The sequence below is a fragment of the Oncorhynchus clarkii genome, chromosome 10 (assembly GCF_045791955.1).
Source record: "Oncorhynchus clarkii lewisi isolate Uvic-CL-2024 chromosome 10, UVic_Ocla_1.0, whole genome shotgun sequence".
Lineage (NCBI taxonomy): Eukaryota > Metazoa > Chordata > Actinopteri > Salmoniformes > Salmonidae > Oncorhynchus > Oncorhynchus clarkii.
In genome coordinates, this window is record NC_092156.1 from 457,667 (window position 1) to 479,426 (window position 21,760).

Sequence of the window (21,760 nt, forward strand, 5' to 3'; positions counted from 1 at the left end):
CTTTTGGCAAGAGAAATGCCACCATGCCTATTAGTACAAGCAACTGAAATGGTTCTGCATAACATCCCCTCCATTACTATGGGTCAAAAAGTAGATTTGTATGTTCCATATGCAGTAGCGACTATAGTTAATAGTACAAAACATTACCAACGACTGCTGAGAGACAAGGCAAGAAGGGCCTTCTATGCCATCAAAAGAAACAAAATACTTGAATCAGTTTTTGCCCTTCATGGTTGTGAGGTCTGGGTTCCATTCACCAATCAAGATTTCACAAAATGGGACAAACACCAAATTTAGACTGCATGCAGAATTCTGCAAAAATATTCTGTGTCCAACGTAAAACACCAAATAATGCAGAGCAGAATTAGGCCGATACCCAGTCATGATCAAAAAGAGCTGTTCAAGTCTACAACCACCTAAAAGGAAGAGATTCCCAAACCTTCCATAACAAAGCCATCCCCTACAGAGAGATGAACCTGGAGAAGAGTCTCCTAAGCAAGCTGGTCCGGTCGCTCTGTTCACAAACAGACCCTACAGAGCCCCAACACAGCAACATAATTAGACCCAACCCAATCACGAGGAAAACAAAGAGATTTACTTGACACTTTGAAAGATTTTACAAAAAAAAAAGAAAACTACAATGCTATTTGAGGGGAGAGGTGGAGAGAGAGAGAGAGACAGGGGAGGTGGAGAGAGAGACGGAGGGAGGGAGAGTGTGTGTGGGGTGGGGGGGGGGGGGTAGAGTGGGAGTGAGTGAGGGGACGAGGGGTAAGAGACGGAACAGGGGGAGTTGATCCAAAAGAATGTTTGGCTCCAAAGGCTGCAAATACAGTAAGGGTTAGGGTAACCCTAACCCACACACTGTAGTCCACATTCACTGATGCACTACTAAAAGTGAACCACTCTTATCAGTATTTATTGAGGGGTCAGAAGGATGCTGCTCTGCTTGCTGTGTTCTCCTGCTGTCCCCTGGCATCCTGCAGCGTCACAGTCCCAGACGGGGTGGGGTGTGGTGTGTGTGTGACTGGTGTTGGTGTAGTCCCTCTTGGGGGAGGTCTAACTCCAGCTGCTGGCCCGGGAAACTCTTGGACTCCTTCCTCACTGGAACACACACATAAATCAGTAATATCATGACAAAATACTATTAGCATCAACAATATTCAGTGATACTCAGTAGTATTCAGTAAAATTCTGTAATACTCAGTAATATGCAGTAGTATTATTCACAGCTGTAGATGGGTCTCTTCTCTTCACGGTTAAAGGAGGAGGAGTAGGTGGAGTCAAAGTAGTGAGAGAACTGTGAAAGAGAGGAATGGACAGATATCAGGGAGGTGGAAGAAATAAACACTATGGCCAAAAGTATGTGGACAACCCTTCAGTGAACGCCTGCAGGGAGAATCTTTGTAGCGGGGCAGGGGGAAAAAGAGGGAGGAGCTTCGGCCTAGTCACATTAGAATGGGTGGGAGATGAGGAAATGTTGGACAGGCAAGGAGCCATGACTGAGTCAAATAGGAATCCTGACTTAATGAAGTGGTGATTAAAGAGCTCAGCCATGTGCTTCTTGTCAGTAACAACATTAAAGGACATGGGCAGCTGTGAGGAGGGTTTATTCTCCAGGTCTTTAACGGTTTCAGAACTTCTTGGGGTTAGACCCACAGAGAGAGAACTGCTCCTTAAAGTAACTACCTTTGACCTTCCGGATAGCCTGAGTGCACTTATTTCTAATTTGCCTGAACGAGAGCCAGTCAGCCTGGGGCTGAACCTGTTTTTAATTCTCATTTTCTTCATGGGGGCGTTTGTTAACAATACCACTGAAAATTTCAAAAAAGAAGGTCCAGGCATCTTCGACAGAGGGGATCAAGCTGATTCTATACCAATTTACAGAGGCCAGTTCATGAAGGAAGGACGTTTTTTACCAAGCGTCTATGACAAATCAGGACAGGTTGTTTCACTGATCCTCCATCACGAACACAGGCTGTAAAACAGTGATCACTAAAGTCATTACAGAAAACCACCACACTGATACCTATCAGGAATATTTGTGAGGATAACATCGTGGAGAGTAGCCTTTTCTGGGTGAGAGCTTAGGGCAGGTAGGGTACAGGCTGGGGCTGATGGAGGACGATAACACCCAGCAACAGTCAACAAATAACTATTTGAAAGTTTAATGCTTAAAACCAGAAAATCAAATTGTTTGGGGACAGACTTGGAGACAACCGAGCACTGAAGGTGATCCTTGGTAAGGATTGCCACTCCTCCACCTTTGGAAGATCCGTCTTGCCGAAAAAGGTTAACATCAGTATTCAATACATGCTTCCTTAACCAAGTCTCAGTAATGACCAACACATCTGGCTAGGAGCTGTGAACCCACACTTTAAATTGATCCATTTTAGGTAATAAGCTTCTAATCTTAATAATGTGCAGAAAACCCAGACTTTTACGAGAGCAGAAATCAGTGAAGCAGATAGAGCACAAGTCATAATTGGGGCTAGCAACAGATGGGCCAGGGTGTACATACACATTTCCAGATATCATCAGCAGTAAAACAGTCAAAGCACGGCAGAGGACAGGGAGAGCTCTGTAGTGTTGATTTATGATATCTGAATGTGCATGAGAAGGCAACAAGATCATATTGTACAGCAATTTCATCAGGTAACATGAATACGAGAGATGGTTAGAATAGGATGGAGGCCAAACAGTCTGTGGGAACAGTGTGGGAACAAACAGTCTGTCCCATGGTTAGGTAAACAAGAATGTTCATAGTCAACAAAGCATTCAGGAGCCCTGAGGCAAATGGTATAAAGCACAAGATAAAAAATAACAACTTGGGGCTAGCCATTGTAAGTTCAGAGTCACTCGCCCCAACAGTGTATGTGTGCTGGAGGCGAGCGAAAGCGGAGTGTGGTGGGGGTACCTGTACCAGACAGGGGGAGACAGGCCAGGGAGAGAGGAGTGAGTGTGGTGGGGGTACCTGTACCAGACAGGGGGAGACAGGCCAGGGAGAGAGGAGTGAGTGTGGTGGGGGTACTTGTACCAGACAGGGGGAGACAGACCAGGGAGAGAGGGGGGAGTGTGGTGGAGGTACCTGTACCAGACAGGGGGAGACAGACCAGGGAGAGAGGGGGGAGTGTGGTGGAGGTACCTGTACCAGACAGGGGGAGACAGACCAGGGAGAGAGGGGGGAGTGTGGTGGAGGTACCTGTACCAGACAGGGGGAGACAGACCAGGGAGAGAGGGGGGAAGTGTGGTGGGGGTACCTGTACCAGACAGGGGGAGACAGGCCAGGGAGAGAGGGGTGAGTTTGAGGTACCTGTACCAGACAGGGGGAGACAGGGGTGAGTGTGTGGGGGTATCTGTACCAGACAGGGGGAGACAGACCAGGGAGAGAGGGGTGAGTGTGTTGGAGGTACCTGTACCAGACTGTGGGAGACAGGCCAGGGAGAGAGGGGGGAGTGTGGTGGAGGTACCTGTACGAGACAGGGGGAGACAGACCAGGGAGAGGGGGGAGTGTGGTGGAGGTACCTGTACCAGACAGGGGGAGACAGACCAGGGAGAGGGGGGAGTGTGGTGGAGGTACCTGTACCAGACAGGGGGAGACAGACCAGGGAGAGGGGGGAGTGTGGTGGAGGTACCTGTACCAGAAAGGGGGAGACAGGCCAGGGAGAGAGGGGTGAGTGTGTGGGGGTATCTGTACCAGACAGGGGGAGACAGACCAGGGAGAGAGGTGAGTGTGGTGGAGGTATCTGTACCAGACAGGGGGAGACAGGCCAGGGAGAGAGGGGTGAGTGTGGTGGAGGTAGCTGTACCAGACAGGGGGAGACAGGCCAGGGAGAGAGGGGTGAGTGTGGTGGAGGTAGCTGTACCAGACAGGGGGAGACAGGCCAGGGAGAGGGGTGAGTGTGGTGGAGGTACCTGTACCAGACAGGGGGAGACAGGAGAGTGTAGTAGGCAACAGGAGTAGGCGTCACACCCACTTTGGAGAATTACTTCTGGAGGCAGATTTCTTGTAGAAAATGCCAGTGGACGGTCTCTGAACAGTGGGAGAGGGCTTCAAGGCCTCTGGATTTGGGTGGGGTAGCCTGTGAGACTCCTGACATTTGTTGGGCTCAAAGGCTTCGACACCTCTCACTTCACACCTCAGTACTAATTGAAGTTGTATCTGTTCTGTCTCAGTTCCATGTTGGATGGTGTCCTCAGGTCTCTGCTGTTTACAGGCCACAGCACCCTCTGTACAAACAAAAGGAATCCCTAGTAGTAGTAATCCTTCCATGCTTGTAGGTTTGGAGTTTTGATCTGGAGTGAAGGTTATGCTGTATATGTCCCTGCCAAAAAATCCAAGTTTATCTAACTCCAAATCTATCCTTTCGTAAAAAACATGCAGCTGTGTCTCTCTCTCCCTTCCTCTGTCTGTAGTGAAAATACATTTCACAAATAAACTTTTAACAAGGCACACCTGTTAATTCAAATGCATTCCAGGTGACTACCTCATGAAGATGGTTCAGAGAATTCCAAGAGTGTGCAAAGCTGTCATCAAGGCAAAGGGTGGCTACTTTGAAGAATCTCAAACATAAAATACATTTTGATTTGTTTTTGGTCACTACATGATTCCATACGTGTTATTTCATAGGTGGAGGTCTTCAGTATTATTCGACAATGTAGAAAATAGTAGAAATAAATAAAAACCCTTGAATGAGTATGTGTTTCCAAACTTTTGACTGGTACTGTGTAAAATCGAGCACACAGACATGCAATCTCCATAGACAAACATTCCCCCCACATTCTGACATTGCATTTTTGTCCCCCCGTTTTAACATTGCAATGTGATACAAAAAAGGATCTGCTTTCGGACCATGCGGACACCTCCGAGTGGTCGGGTGGGCTGTTTGGAGAAGTCCGTTGACTGGATTTAGAACCAAGGACACCACAGAGCAGGCTGACAGGCTGTGTGAAGGCAAAGCTTCTGGAAGGCTGGCTGGACCAGCACGGGAGAGTTGAGCATAGTTCAGTTAGTATGTGTTGCACTCTTTCACCGAGTTGTAAAAGCAAGCAAAGCAGAAACTGGCTACTCTTTAGTTGACTGATGTAGCTGGCAAGGTAACTGCTGTTTAACATAAAAAAAACAAGTGTTTTTTATTCACAGTGCTGAGCTAGTATTGTAACTGTCATGTAACGTTAGCTAATGTTTCATACCCTCTCAAATGAGGTGAATGAATAAGCTACGCTAGCTAGTAGCTACCACAGCCAGGTCAGCTCTAGCCTCTAGATATCTGTCAGATAGTGATATGACGTGGCTATTAATGCTAACAGCTGTTGTTTGTATGGAGATTTTTTGTAGCCTTTGTTTTGACCCGTTTCAAAATATGTAATTGAACTTGGCTAGCTTTCACCAGTTGATGTACCATTGGAGAGAGAGTGAGCTGGCCAAAAGTTTGTTAACGTTAGCTATTCTTTTTTTTTGCCTCAATCACACTAGACCTGAATTAAATGTTGAAAACATCAACCAAAAGATTGAAGATTGATATTCTGACATTTCTTCAGTGCAATGAGAGTTTTATTAGTCAGTATGGCAATGTAACATTATTGATCTGTCAGTTTCCCTAGCTAGTTCCCTACTTTTCACACTGACAGTAATAAACAGCTGACATAGCAGGCCGATTTCTTCATCCCGTCCACATTTGCAGCTTTTCATACTGCACTCCTCCTTTCTGTCCGACTCCCATCCGCTACCGGTCCCAAACCCGACCGCAGTCCCGCATTGTTATTGTAGGCTATGTGACGCAGCTCACCTGCCAGCCATGGTCCCAGCAATTTTATCCCTTATTGTCAATATCAAATGTGCAAAAATAACTTCAGAAATAGTTTCTCACATGGTCCTTACATTGTAATAGAGGTGTCAGGTAGCCTAGTGGTTAGAGTGTTGGGTCAGTAACCAGCAGGTAGCCTAGTGGTTAGAGCATTGGACCAGTAACCAGCAGGTAGTCTAGTGGTTAGAGCATTGGGCCAGTAACCAGCAGGTAGACTAGTGGTTAGAGCATTGGACCAGTAACCAGCAGGTAGGCTAGTGGTTAGAGCATTGGACCAGTAACCAGCAGGTAGACTAGTGGTTAGAGCGCTGAGCCAGTAATCAGCAGGCAGCCTAGTGGTTAGAGCGTTGGGCAAGTAGAGCGTTGGGCAAGTAACTGAAAGGTTGCTGGATCAAATCCCTGAGCTGACAAGGTAAAACTCTGTTCCATTAATAATAATTGTATTACAGGGCTATATCAGACAATATATTAGATGTAGTTTGAAGAGAGCAGAGTTGGAGAGACTTTCTCTTCAGCTTTTTTTTTTTTTATAGCCTACCTTTTGGGAATGGAAGATTTCAGACAGAAATATGGGTGATAAATATTTAGGCCTATTTCTGGGCAATGTAGGAAACTATAGCCTAATCATAGTCCTATTTAGGAAGTCCATTTCCTTGGAAAGTTAACTGCCCAGTGCTTCTCCGCCCATGCATAGGCTATAACCTCCTCTAATTGAAAACACCTGATCTCGCAGGTATGGCTACTGAACTGGAAGCAGCAACAATGATGACATTTGATTTTTAGATTTGTTTTCAAACCTTTTCCCCTGGTAATTAAAAAAATGAAAGGTGTGAAATGGGAAGGAAAATGTGATGGGAGAAAATTTAGTTATTGACTGGACAGGTGGGGGTTGCGCGTGCAGGCGGCTCGGGCTGAATTGTCGGTCTGGCTGAAATTTGATATAAAGGATGTCTTAGTAAAGACAATCAAAATACTTTATTTTTTAAAGAGTTGATTACTTTTTGTTCTAAATCGAGACGGTATAATGTATTGTGTAAAAATGCGGGAAATTAGCTTTAGACGCCCAAAATAATTTCTCCCCCAGACCCTCGCCAGGTTAAGTTCCCCCCACTAACCTGATTAGTCTAACTTGTAAAGGTAGGAAGGAGTCTGATGTGAAAGTAGGGGCCTAATCTGTAAGAGTAGGGGTCTGACCTGTGAAATGGTCTAACCCGTGAAGGTGGGGGTCTAACCCGTGAAGGAGGGGGTCTAACCCGTGAAGGAGGGGGTCTAACCCGTGAAGGAGGGGGTCTAACCCGTGAAGGAGGGGGTCTAACCCGTGAAGGAGGGGGTCTAACCCGTGAAGGAGGGGGTCTAACCTGTGAAGGAGGGGGTCTAACCTGTGAAGGTAGGGGTCTGACCTGTGAAGGTAGGGGTCTGACCTGTGAAGGTAGGGATCTGACCTGTGAAGGTAGGGATCTGGCTTTCCGGTATTGAGTGATGTCTTTTTGTTTTTCGACCCAGTTACCGATCAGAGTCCTGGTACCATATCCGTCCTCGCTGGTTCCGCAGCGCCAGCCATACTGATGGAACTTGTCCTCCGGCCGTGCGTCGCTCCATACCTCACTCTGCCCAGACGCACGCAGCATGTAGTGGAACGGAGGAGAGGAGAAAGTCCATGGGAACGACATCCTGCTGCGAGGGAGACAAGGGTAGTAAATGAGTGAGTGAATACAATATTTTTTTGCCTAAAAATACGGAAAATAGTTATAACATATTGCCCATTATGGTTGTGAGGTCTGGTTGTGAGGTTCACTCACCAACCAAGAATTCACAAAATGGGACAAATACCAAATTGAGACTGCATGCAGAATTCTGCAAAACCTTCCTCCGTTTACAACGTAAAACACCAAATATTGCATGCAGAGCAGAATTCCCACTAATAATAAAAATCCAGAACAGAGACATAAATAGTTGCATTCATGAGTTATTGACAAATATCAATATATACAGTGGAGCAAAAAAAGTATTTAGTTAGCCACCAATTGTGCAAGTTCTCCCACTTAAAAAGGATGAGGCCTGTAATTTTCATTATAGGTACACTTCAACTATGACAGACAAACTGAGAAAAAAAATCCAGAAAATCACATTGTAGGATTTTTAATGAATTTATTTGCAAATTATGGTGGAAAATAAGTATTTGGTCACCTACAAACAAGCAAGATTTCTGGCTCTCACAGACCTGTAACTTCTTCTTTAAGAGGCTCCCCTGTCCTCCACTCGTTACCTGTATTAATGGCACCTGTTTGAACTTGTTATCAGTATAAAAGACACCTGTCCACAACCTTTTTTTTTAGGTCTCTGTTCAGTGAGTTCTTATTGGCAAACGATATTTCTTAGGAACTTGTTTTCAGTTCCTACCACTTCATGTCACCAGTCTTTGGAATTTGGTTGAGGTTATTAATTTGTGCAATGGAGAAGTAGGGCCAACTAGGAACTGCATAACACTGTTGAGTTGCGCAAGACTTGAAAAGTAGCTTGCTTTGTTGTCTTCCTGTATTGAACACAGACCCGTCTTCAATTTGATTGATTATTAACGTTTAAAAATACCTAAAGTTCTATTACAAAAGTAGTTTGAAATATTTTGGCAAAGTTTATAGGCAACTTTTGAAATATTTTGTAGTGACATTGCGCATTTTGGAAACCATTTTTTTTCTGGATCAAACGCGCTTTATAAAGGGACATTTTGGATATATATTGTAACGCTTTTGACTTGAGGTTATTATTCATAGGGGTGCCTGGTAGGTTGTGCCTACCAGAGAAAACATTGGTTTCTCCTTTTGGTTTGGGAGGGAATGAGTCCCATCTGGTCCGTCAAGTCTACACCAATACAGAGTAAAAGTCAGGATGGAAATAAACTTTTCATAAACCCTTAAAACATTGGAAAGAACTTCAAAAACAACTATTCTTTTGCGTGAGTTGTATTACCAACAAATGATTACACACACACATAATAAAACACAATGAGTTCTGGTTCCTCCAGTAATGTCCTGTACCTCAGGCCTAAGAGTCCAGCCCGGTAAAGAAGTTCAGGGAACTCAAGTGACTTTTGTCACGCAATGTTTGTCCGTTCATTCCGTGTAGCGTAAACCCAGTATTAATCATACAATCAATATAACAATTATTTTACCACAGAACTTTAAAGCGTATCAACTCTTACTAAGTCCTCAACTACAACTAACTACATAAAATCACATCAAAACAAATGAAATACCGTATACAAAAATGTTGAAGTCGGTCAGTCAGACAATCCAATCCGCCACTAGATCGCCAGCGGAGAAAGGCCACGAAGAACGGAGAGGTGTAGTCCACGGACGCAAAGAGTGGATCCGATCCTGGGTAAACTCTATTAGGCTACAAAACAAACGGAATAGAGACGCTTCGGAACTGAGGGTTGAACACATCCTCATTCACGTCTCCATCACAACCCCACTTTTCCGCAGCTGATGCTGGCTATTTAATTGGGAATTAAAGGGAAAGCGCCCTATTGGAAGGAGAGGCACTATTTAATTGGGAATTAAAGGGAAAGCGCCCTATTGGAAGGAGAGGCACTATTTAATTGGGAATTAAAGGGAAAGCGCCCTATTGGAAAGAGAAGCACTATTTAATTGGGAATTAAAGGGAAAGCACCCGATTGGAAGGAGAAGCACTATTTAATTGGGAATTAAAGGGAAAGCGCCCTGTTGGAAGGAGAAGCACTATTTAATTGGGAATTAAAGGGAAAGCGCCCTATTGGAAGGAGAGGCACTATTTAATTGGGAATTAAAGGGAAAGCGCCCTATTGGAAGGAGAAGAACAGACGGTTCAGAAAAATTCAGGGCCGTCACAATATGGACGGAATTAATCGAACAAAAGGACCAATTGTGATGTTTATGGGATATATTGGAGTGCCAACAAGAGAAGCTCGTCAAAAGATAAGGTATGTTTTATATTTTATTTCTGCGTTTTGTGTAGCGACTGCAGGGTTGAAATATGCTAACCCCTTTGTTTACTGTTGTGCGATCATCAGATAATAGCTTCTTATTCTTTCGCCGAAAAGCCTTTTTAAAATCTGACATGTTGGCTGGATTCACAAAGAGTGTAGCTTTAATTTAGTATCTTACATGTGTGATTTAAGGAAAGTTTGATTTTTATATCAATTTATTTGAATTTGCCGCGCTGCATTTTCCCTGGTTTTTGGCCAAGTGGGACACAAGCGTCCCCTATATCATAAGAAGTTAAAGCTTGGTCGCAAATGGGTCTTCTAAATGGACAATGACCCCAAGCATACTTCTAAATTTGTGGCCAAATGGCTTAAGGACAACAAAGTCAAGGTATTGGAGTGGCCATCACAAAGCCCTGACATCAATCCTATAGAACATTTTTGGGCAGAACTGAAAAAGCGTGTGCGAGCAAGGAGGCCTACAAACCCGATTCAGTTACACCAGCTCTGTCAGGAGGAATGGGCTAACATTTACCCATTTTTTTGTGGGAAGCTTGTGGAAGGCTACCAAAAATGTTTGACCCAAGTTAAACAATTTAAAGGCAATGCTACCAAATTCAAAGTTATTTATTTACATAAAGACATTGGTGAGGCAGCTGAGAAATAGTGTATTTTTCCTGCAATTCCTTAGATCAGTCTCAAACCTGCCCCACCTATCCCATGCTTATTGCGGTTACTAGGTCACCCAGTTCAAACCACAATTGAAAAATAAAACAAATGTGGCTTGTTAGTCAAGTGTTCTGCCTTACAATAATAAATATAATAACTAATAAAATGCTATTTAGTACTACAATGGTATTAGCTAACATTATATTATTACTAAAATAGTTTCTAATAGTGTTCTAGTCCACCCTACCCTAGAATTAGGGTTAGGGCTAAAATAGGTTATACGTAGGGTTAGAGTTTCTGTATAGCCCTCTGTGACATCTGCTGATGTAAAAAGGGGCTTTATAAATACATTTGATTATTAGGTTTAGGGTTTTTTAGGCCTTCTCTGGTTACTTCATACCTCATTCGCGACTAGGCTCATAATCTGAAGTAGAAACTGCGTCAGATCTACAAATCAATGAGCTAGACCTATCCATATTGCTTACAACGCAGTGAACCTGCACAGTATTCGCTCAATTCGACGCCTACCAACAACGATTTCGACGCATATCAAATTATCCATCAGCCATTTAGAAACAACAAATCATCAGTGTATTTCTTAATAAAAAAATGTCATCTGGCTGTTTAAATCGGCCACATCTTGAAAAATAGGACAGGGACATGCGTTTTGTTTAGGTTTAGACAGTTTTCTGAAATAAAATATGGTTAACTATGACCAAAAAATGTTTACCGTTTTAACACTTTGCGCCAGCCATCGATAGATATGTTGGTCAACACAACGTGTACCCAGGTGAACAATGAGTTTGCACATCAAGTAGCTGTGACCTTGTTAATGATACGTTAGATGAAGTAATCCTACGAGTTTAACGTGTCCGGCTACAGCGAAGCAGGCATTGTGACGCAGAACAATGACCTGGGAAAAGAGCGTTCTGAAGGCAGTTGGTTCCACGGAGTTCAATACAACTAATAGGGAGCTGGCAGTTTGAATAATGCATAAAACAAGTCGTTTTTCCGCAGTTACTTCAAAACTACACCAAGCAGCTGGGACATATTGCAATTTTATGAAACTGGGCTCCACGGCAGATGCAATGAACTAGTTATCAGAAAAAAGCGTTGTTGTAAAGTGTCCAGCCTAATCATATCTAAATATCCTACTATCAAATAGCCTTTCTGTAATTCACATCTCAATGGCAAGGAGAACAAGAGTGCACGACCACACACACACATGGCGCAGGCCCTGGTAGAAACTGGACCATATTTTCCAAACAGTAAACCTAATTTCCACCCAGGAATGTGTAAATGTCCCTTTTGACCGGGATAAACGGTACAACGTGAGGTATTTAGTTGGTAATGGCCTGAAGTAAATATCTAAATTTCTACTTGCATACTTCTTACCTGCTGACAGCGTGAACTGGACTTGGGGACAGAACTCCTGCACGCTCCTCTATTGTCAAGCGTTTCCTTGGCGATGTGACACAACCAGCAGCTCTGCGCAAACAGCGGATCCGTCCACATAAGCCGTGCCTTCGTAAATGTACAGTTTTTTAAAACGTATTTTATTTTTTATACAGTTGAAAAAAAATATTTTATATAAAAAAAAACGGTATATATATCTATATAGAGATGTGTGAATGTATATATATATGTATATATAGATGTGTGAATGTATATATATATATATATATATATATATATATATATATATATATATATATATACACACACACACACACACACACATCTATATACACATATACACACATTCCTAAGACCTTTCTCACTTGGAAAACAGTATTAATAATAAGTATTATAACGAGCCTGGGTTTATAGGCGCGGATATCGACTCCGCCGCTTGAGCATGCTTTTGGGGCACATTCGATAGCGCGCTGGACATCGGTCTACCTGCTCCCTGCCTGTTTCATTACATTGGTCTCAGAAGTGATCGGACCTTGCATCCACGAACATGTCCTCTGCCGGTGAGCGCGTTCCTATAAGACGTTGAGTCACAAACTAGCGCAAGGACGCCCTCTGAAAGGAGAGAGTTGTGTACCGATCCTGGGTTTAAAAGCGCATATATCGTCGACTCTGCCGCTTAAACACGCTTTATATCCTTGTCGCAGTCGATAACGCGCTGAACTTCGGAATAGAAGGTTGAGGGTTCGAGATCTGCTCCCTGCCTGTTTCATTACAGTAATAATAATAAATATTAATACACGAATAGAAAAATAAGAGTTAATTCACTCTGGCTATCAACTCCGATTTCAGAGCACTCTCGACTGAGTGTGCCAGAGACAGAATAACTGAGAAATTTAAGAACACTCAACACATGTTGAATATGATGGTGTCAGTAAATGATGGCAAAAAAACGTAATTAAATTGTTGACAGCAGCACAGTTAGTCACCAACGCTATAGATAACATGAAAACATCCTAACCAGCTCTGGTAGGCCAGTAAAATGTTCAGAGTGAGATGCTCTTTCATTTGTGTCTGGAAGTAGCTAGCAAGCCAGCCAACTTTAGCCCTTTTAATTTTTTACAAATCAACAACAAATCAATACAAAAAGTACATGGGGAACACAAGTGTATATACAGTTGAAGTCAGAAGTTTAGATACACCTTAGCCAAATACATTTAAACTCAGTTTTTCACAATTTCAGTTTTTTAATCCCAGTAAAAAAATCCCTGTTTTAGGTCAGTTAGGATCACCACTTTATTTTAAGAAATGTGAAATGTCAGAATAATAGTAGAGAGAATGATTTATTTCAGCTTTTATTTCTTTCATCAAATTCTCAGTGGGTCAGAAGTTTACATACACTCATTTAGTATTTGGTAGTGCGCCTTAAAATTGTTTAACTTCAGTCAAACGTTTCAGGTTGCCTTTCACAAGCTTCCCACAATAAATTAGGTGAATTATTGCCCATTCCTTCTGACAGAGCTAGTGTAACTGAGTCAGGTTTATAGGCCTTCTTGCTCGCACACGCTTTGTGATGGCCACTCCAATACCTTGACTTTGTTGTCCTTATGCCATTTTGACAGAATTTTGGAAGTATGCTTGGGGTCATTTTATTTATTTATTTTACCTTTATTTAACCAGGTAGGCTCGTTAAGAACAAGTTCTAATTTGCAACTGCCAAGATAAAGCATAGCAATTCGACACATACAACAACACAGAGTTACACATGGAATTGTCACTTCCTGGCCATAGAGAGGCTTCTTATTCTCTATTTTGGTTAGGCCAGGGTGTGACTAGGGTGGGCTTTCTGTGTTCTTTTTTCTATGTTTTTGTATTTCTTAGTTTTTGGCCGGGTATCAATCAGGGACAGCTGTCTATCGTTGTCTCTAATTGAGAACCATACTTAGGTAGCTCTTGCCCACATGGGATTTGTGGGTAGTTATTTTCTGTTGAGTGTGGTTTGCACTTGACAAAGCTGTTTCGGTTGTGCCTTTTGTTACTTTGTATTTAGTGTCACGAACCGGCTCAAAGCCCGTAACAAAGGGAGACAACGTGGAGATAAGGCGTAACAAAATATATATTTATTTAACTAAAGCAACTAAGGAAAATATACAATGATGTGTGTAATCAGTAATCAGTAGTGTAAGTGAGTTTTGCGTGCATGAATGTGATAATGCAGGGTGTTGAATGGTGCCAAAGCAAACAAACAAAAGGCCACCAAGAACCACAACACAATCTACAAAGGAGTCTGCATGGAGAGAGTCTCCTCCATGAATGTGGAAGAGGTCTATTTATCCTGGGAGACACCTGGCCCAGGTGTTTCCCATGAAGCTGACGACCCTCCCAACTCCGCCCACCGGCATCCTAATAAGGAAACAAGAACAAAGACAGAATACAGCAGACAGAGTGGGAGGGTCGTCACATTAGTGTTCAGTTATATTTAATAAAATGCTGAACACGTACCACGCTGCGTTTTGGTCTGATCCTTCCTATTCCTCATCCGAGGAGGACGATCGTTACAAAACTACCCATCACCAAAGGACCAAGCAGCGTGGTAAGGAGGAGCAGCGCTATAAGGAGGAATGGACATGGGAGGACATTCTGGACGGCAAGGGATCCTACACATGGGAGGAGATCCTGGCTGGAAGGGATCGCCTCCCATGGCACCAGGTGGAGGCAGCCAGGAGAGTGGAGGCAGCAGGAAAAGGTAGCCAGCGATTTGAGGGAACACGGCTGGCAAGGAAGCCTGAGAGGAAGCCCCAAAAATGTATTGGGGAGGGGCACACGGGGAGTGTGGCGGAGTCAGTTTGGAGACCTGAGCCCGCTCCCAGTGCTTACCGGGGCGAGCAGGTGACAGGTCAGGCCCGGTGCTATGGGGTGATGCGCACTGTGTCTCGGGTCGAGAATTCACAGGCCGGTGTGCACCGTGCCAGCGTCCCGCATTTGCCGGGTGGAAGCTGGCATCCAGCCAGAACGGGGGAGCCAGCTATGCGGTTGAGATCGCCAGTGCGCCTCCACGGCCCTGTGTATCCAGTGCCTCGGCCAAGGAAGAGGCCGCCTGTATGTCTCCCCAGCCTGGTGAGTCCTGTGCCTGCTCCCAGAACCAAGTCTCCCTCCTGTCCCTCCTAGTGTTCCTCCTGCGTTATGGTCCTCACCTTCCTTCACCAACGGCCGTTAATGGAATAAACAAAACATACAGTAGAAAAAAAGAAAAACAAAAAGTATTTCCAGTGAGTGCAAATGAGGTAAGATTAGGGAGGTAAGGCAATAAATAGACTATGGTGGTGAAGTAATTACAATATAGCGATTAAAGACGGGAGTGATTTCTGTGCAGAAGATGAATGTGCAAGTAGAGATACTGGGGTGCAAAGGAGCAAAATAAATAAATAAATAAATACAGTATGGGGATGTTGGTAGTTGGATGGGCTATTTACAGATGGGCTATGTACAGGTGCAGTGATCTGTGAGCTGCTCTGACAGCTGGTGCTTAAAGTTAGTGAGGGAGATATGGGTCTCCAACTTCAGTGATTTTTGCAGTTCGTTCCAGTCATTGGCAGCAGAGAACTGGAAGGAAAGGCGGCCAAAGGAGCAATTGGCTTTGGGGGTGACCAGTGAGATATACCTGCTGGAGCGCGTGCTACGGGTGGGTGCTGCTATGGTGACCAGTGAGCTGAGATAAGGCGGGGTTTTACCTAGCATGGACTTGTAGATGACCTGGAGCCAGTGGGTTTGGCGACGAGTATGAAGCGAGGGCCAGCCAATGAGAGAGTACAGGTCGCAGTGGTAAGTAGTATATGGGGATTTAGTGACAAAATGGATGGCACTGTGATAGACTGAATCCAATTTGTTGAGTAGAGTGTTGGAGGCTATTTTGTAAATTACATTGCCAAAGTCGAGGATCGGTAGGATAGTCAGTTTTACGAGAGTATGTTTGGCAGCATGAGTGAAGGAGGCTTTGTTGCGAAATTGGAAGCCGATTCTAGATTGAATTTTGGATTGGCGATTCTTAATGTGAGTCTGGAATGAGAGTTTACAGTCTAACCAGACACCTAGGTATTTGTAGATGTCCACATATTCTAAGTCAGAACCGTCCAGAGTAGTGATGCTGGACCGGCGAGTAGGTGCGGGCAGTAATCGGTTGAAGAGCATGCATTTAGTTTTACTTGCATTTAAGAGCAGTTGGAGGCCACGGAAGGAGAGTTGTATGGCATTGAAGCTCGTCTGGAGGTTAGTTAACACAGTGTCAAAAGAAGGGCCAGAAGTATACAGAATGGTGTCATCTGTGTAGAGGTGGATCAGAGAATCACCAGCAGCAAGAGCGACATCATTGATGTATACAGAGAAGAGAGTCGGCCCGAGAATTGAACCCTGTGGCACCCCCATAGAGACTGCAAGAGGTCCGGACAACAGGACCTCCAATTTGACACACTGAACTCTGTCTGAGAAGGAGTTGGTGAAACAGACGAGGCAGTTGTTTGAGAAACCAAGGCTGTTGAGTCTGCCAATGAGAATGTGGTGATTGACAGCGTCAAAAGCCTTGGCCAGGTCGATGAATACGGCTGCACAGCATCGTCTCTTATCGATGGCAGTTATGATATTGTTTAGGACCTTGAGCGTGGCTGAGGTGCACCCATGACCAGCTCGGAAACCAGATTGCATAGTGGAGAAAGTCTGTGATCTGTTTGTTAACTTGGCTTTCAAAGATTTTAGAAAGGCAGGGCAGGATGGACAGTTTGGGTCTAGAGTGCCTCCTCCATTGAAGAGGGGGATTACCGCAGCAGCTTTCCAATCTTTGGGGATCTCAGACGATACAAAAGAGAGGTTGAATAGGCTAGTAATAGGGGTTGCAACAATTTCGGAGGATTGTTGCAGGGGGTGCTGAGATGTTGGCCTGTGTGGGGGTAGCCAGCCAGCCGTAGAAAAATGCTTATTGAAATGATCAGTTATTGTAGATTTAACGGTGGTGACAGTGTTTCCTAACCTCAGTGCAGTGGGCAGCTGGGACGAGGTGCTCTTATTCTCCATGGACTTTACAGTGTCCCAGAACATTTTGGAGATTGTGCTACAGGATGCAAATTTCTGTTTGAAAAAGCTAGCCTTATCTTTCCTAACTGACTGTGTATATTGGTTCCTGGCTTCCCTGAAAAGTTGCATATCGCGGGGTCTATTTGATAATACAGAACGCCACAGGATGTTTTTGTGCTGGTCAAGGGCAGTCAAGTCTGGGGTAAACCAAGGGCAAAATCTGTTCTTAGTTCTACATTTTTTTGGAATGGGGCATACTTATTTAAGATGGTGAGGAAAGCACTTTTGAAGAACAACCAGGCATCCTCTACTGACGGGATGAGGTCAATATCCTTCCAGAATACCCGGGCCAGGTTTATTAAAAAGGCCTACTCGCAGAAGTGTTTTAGACAGTGATGAGGGGTGGTCATTTGACCGCGGACCCATTACGCACCCATTATGCACACAGGCAATGAGGCATTGATCGCTGAGATCCTGGTTGAAGTCAGCAGAGGTGTATTTAGAGGGCAAGTTGGTCAGGATGATATCTAAGAGGGTCCCCATGGTTACGGATGTAGGGTTGTACCTTGTACAGTGCCTTGCGAAAGTATTCGGCCCCCTTGAACTTTGCGACCTTTTGCCACATTTCAGGCTTCAAACATAAAGATATAAAACTGTATTTTTTTGTGAAGAATCAACAACAAGTGGGACACAATCATGAAGAGGAACGACATTTATTGGATATTTCAAACTTTTTTAACAAATCAAAAACTGAAAAATTGGGCGTGCAAAATTATTCAGCCCCCTTAAGTTAATACTTTGTAGCGCCACCTTTTGCTGCGATTACAGCTGTAAGTCGCTTGGGGTATGTCTCTATCAGTTTTGCACATCGAGAGACTGACATTTTTTCCCATTCCTCCTTGCAAAACAGCTCGAGTAAAAGGAGCAGGTTTCTGGGAGCTGAAGAATAGATTCAAGGCATAATGTACAGACAAGGGTATGGTAGAATGTGAGTACAGTGGAGGTAAACCTAGGCATTGAGTGACGATGAGAGAGGTTTTGTCTTTAGAGGCACCATTTAAGCCAGGTGAGGTCACCGCATGTGTGGGGGGTGGAACAAAAGGGCTAGCTAAGGCATATTGAAAGGGCTGGAGGCTCGACAATGAAATGAGGTAAGACAATAATCACTATCCAAAACAGCAATAGGCATATTGACATTAGGGAGAGGCATGTGTAGCCGAGTGATCATAGGGTCCAGTGAGTAGCTAGTCGAGCTGGAGACGTGGCGATTCAGACAGCCAGCAGGCCGGGGCTAGCAGCAGGCTAGCAGATGGGCCTCAGGGGGACGTCGCAACAGAAGAGCCTATTGAAACCCCCTCGGACGGGTTACGTCGGCAGACCAGTCGTGATGGATCGACGGGGCTCCGTATCGGCCGTAAAGGGTCCAAGCCTATTGGCAAAATAGGCATTGTAGCCCAGGAATTGGCTGATGGATCTCTTCATGCTAGCCGGGAGATGGGCCTAGCTCGAGGCTCGCTCCAGGCTAACTGGTGCTGGCTTCGGGACAGAGACGTTTGCCAGGAGTAGCCACTCAGATTTTATTTTTTTATTTTTTTATTTCACCTTTATTTAATCAGGTAGGCTAGTTGAGAACAAGTTCTCATTTACAACTGCGACCTGGCCAAGATAAAGCGTAGCAATTCAACACAAACAACAACACAGAGTTACACATGGAATAAACAAAACATACAGTCAATACAGTAAAAAAGAAAACAAAAAGTCTATATACAGTGAGTGCAAATGAGGTAAAATAAGGGAGTTAAGGCAATAAAAAGGCCATGGTGGCGAAGTAATTACAATATAGCAATTAAACACTGGAATGGTAGATGTGCAGAAGATGAATGTGCAAGTAGAGATACTGTGGTGCAAAGGAGCAAAATAAATAAATACAGTATGGGGATGAGGTAGGTAGATGGGCTATGTACAGGTGCAGTGATCTGTGAGCTAGCTAGCTGCGATGATCCTGTGTTAAGGTTCAGAGCTTGCGGTAGGAATCCAGAGAGAAAAAGATATGCTTTGTTGATATATAATTAAACAAATCAAATCTAATTTTATTTGTCACATACACATGGTTAGCAGATGTTAATGCAAGTGTAGCGAAATGCTTGTGCTTATAATTCCGACCATGCAGTTATATCTAACCTAACAATTTCACAACAACTACCTTACAAGTGTAAAGGAATGAATAAGAATATGTCCATAAAGATATATGGATAAGCGATGGCCGAACAGCATAGGCAGGATGCAGTAGATGGTATAGAGTACAGTATATACATATGAGATGAGTAATGTAGGGTATGTAAACATTTATATTAAGTGGCATTGTTTAAAGTGACTTGTGATACATTTATTACAAACATTTTTCCATTATTAAAGAGGCTAGAGTTGAGTCAGCATGTTGGCAGCAGCCACTCAATGTTAGTGTTGGCTGTTTAACAGTCTGGTGGTCTTGAGATAGAAGCTGTTTTTCAGTCTCTCTGTCCCAGCTTTGATGCACCTGTACTGACCTCGCCTTCTGGATGATAGCGGGGTGAACAGGCAGTGGCTCGGGTGGTTGTTGTCCTTGATGATCTTTTTGGCCTGATCTACATGATCAGTCTCTGTGTGTAAAATAAAAAGTGGTTCATGTGAACCTAACTCACATCTAAGTCTTGAGTAAAAACAATACGCTAATATTGCAGTTAGCCATGACAGCCTTTATAGAACGCTTGTGACCACACACATCTAAATATTGCACTTGGGAAAAAAACATCTTAAAGTAGAAATAGAATGAAACAAACAGGCATTCTATTTTTGCTCTATTATAGTGGCCACTATAGTAGACATCGATCAAGTACACAAGGCTACATGTGCAAAAAATAACTAATAATCCCCCCTCACTCACACAAGTGTTACTGTCAAGTTCAACACAACAAAATCAATATCTTTGGGCTACACTGAACATTAATACATTGTACACTTTCTGCCTGTGGACATCTGTTCTACAATGTGCCAGCAGAGCATGAGACCCTTTGTTGGCATAATGGATCTCTTTCAGGCAGAGAGTAACACCGGGCATACCCCTTTTTATTCACAGTATTGAAGAAGTGAGAAAGAGGGTAAGTGTGTGGTGTTCCTTTTACCTCTATAGCGGCATCCAGCTTTAGCCAGGCCCAGCTCCAGCAACGCCTCATTTTCACCTAATTCTCTCATTCTGAAAATTAACCACATACTTGTTACTGTAATTTAGTTATTCCAATATGTTTTCATTAATTGAATTCCCTTAATCTATTTTATGAGAATTTGTAAGATTCTTGTTTGCATAAAATAAATGGAGACCAGTCTTATCAATAATAGATAATAGTATTTATACTCGGAGCGCGCTGCCACGTTACCACGAGCAACAGTTTATATACAATAACATGAAGTCATTTCATTGCTTCTAGAATGAATCCCCTCCTCCCGACCTAGAATTAAGTGAGTTTAAAAGTTCATTCCAACTCACTAACACACTCACAGGTCACACAACATAACTTAATTAACTCTTGATCCCTCACCATTATCGATTACCACTTAGCTGACAGTTCTAATTAACAGAGAACCTAGGAATGCACTCACTGCCTTATCTAAAACAACCCAGGGCTCAGTTTCGTCGGTTCAACCATAGGTTAACGACCCTATCTGCTTACTTAACCCACTCCTCTCCAGACTAGTTTGGAATGGTGTTCGTTATATTTAATTACTCCTTGTCCGTGTCACACAATCCCTTCTTATGAACTCATATTTTTTTATTTTTCTACTGTGCTATTGACTTGTTAATTGTTTACTCCATGTGTAACTCTGTGTTGTCTGTTCACACTGCTATGCTTTATCTTGGCCAGGTCGCAGTTGTAAATGAGAACTTGTTCTCAACTAGCCTACCTGGTTAAATAAAGGTGAAAAAAAATAATATATATATATATATTGTTAATCAGATATAATAAAACAGAGGATAAGTTTACTTAGTTACAGTTCCATTTAAAATTAGAATATTGTTTAGTCATTTATTCATTATATTCTTAACAATACTGTAGAGGGAAAACATTACTGTTAGTAGTTCAGGTCATTAGCTGGTTAACTAGTTAACATTTCACATATATTGCCAGGCTCCAGTAAGCAACTAACGCATTATAACTTGAGGAATGGCAACGTTATCAGTTTATACTATAGCGAATTGGTTAGGTTACTAACATTAGCTAGCTACTGATCAGATGAGCTAAGGTTAGCGGTCTGACTTTATTAACCAGGTAATCTTCACACCATAAACTTAATTATTTGATCAGTTAAGTTGGTTAATGTTGCTCAACATTTCTCTGGCTAGCTAAGGGAGAATTTGATCCAGCTAGCAAGATACTTAACAATGCTAACAATACTTGTTCCACCACACTTTCTCCCTCACCTCAAACCATAAGCAAACAACAAAATACTTAATCAGAGGCGGCTCTCCTAATGGCCTGTTATTTAAATGTATGAAAACCGAAATTCGTCTTACCTAATTTCTACCAGCATGTCTCGTGTGCAACAAGAGGCGAAAAAACTCTAGACCACCTTTACTCCACACACAGAGACGCATACAAAACTCTCACGTCCTCCATTTGGCAAATCTGACCATAACTCTATCCTCCTGATTCCTGCGTACAACCAAAAATTCAAACAGGAAGTACCAGTGACACGCTCAATACGGAAGCGGATGGTAAGCTACAGGGATGTTTTGCCAGCACAGACCGGAATATGTTCTGGGATTCATCCAATGGTATGAGGAGTTTACGACATCAGTCACCAGCTTCATTAA

At 43.3% G+C, this 21,760-nt stretch overlaps 1 protein-coding gene across 1 annotated transcript; it reads right to left on the reverse strand.

Annotated features, from left to right (window-relative positions):
- Positions 1 to 761: 761 nt before the first annotated feature.
- On the reverse strand, positions 762 to 11,888 carry LOC139419364 (cilia and flagella associated protein 68). Its single transcript, XM_071169305.1, is given in 5 exon segments — positions 762 to 1,045; positions 1,048 to 1,101; positions 1,228 to 1,297; positions 7,247 to 7,478; positions 11,830 to 11,888. Coding segments are annotated over 4 exon segments (471 nt in total). The 5' UTR covers positions 7,475 to 7,478; positions 11,830 to 11,888; the 3' UTR covers positions 762 to 926.
- Between the last annotated feature and the right edge of the window lie 9,872 nt (positions 11,889 to 21,760).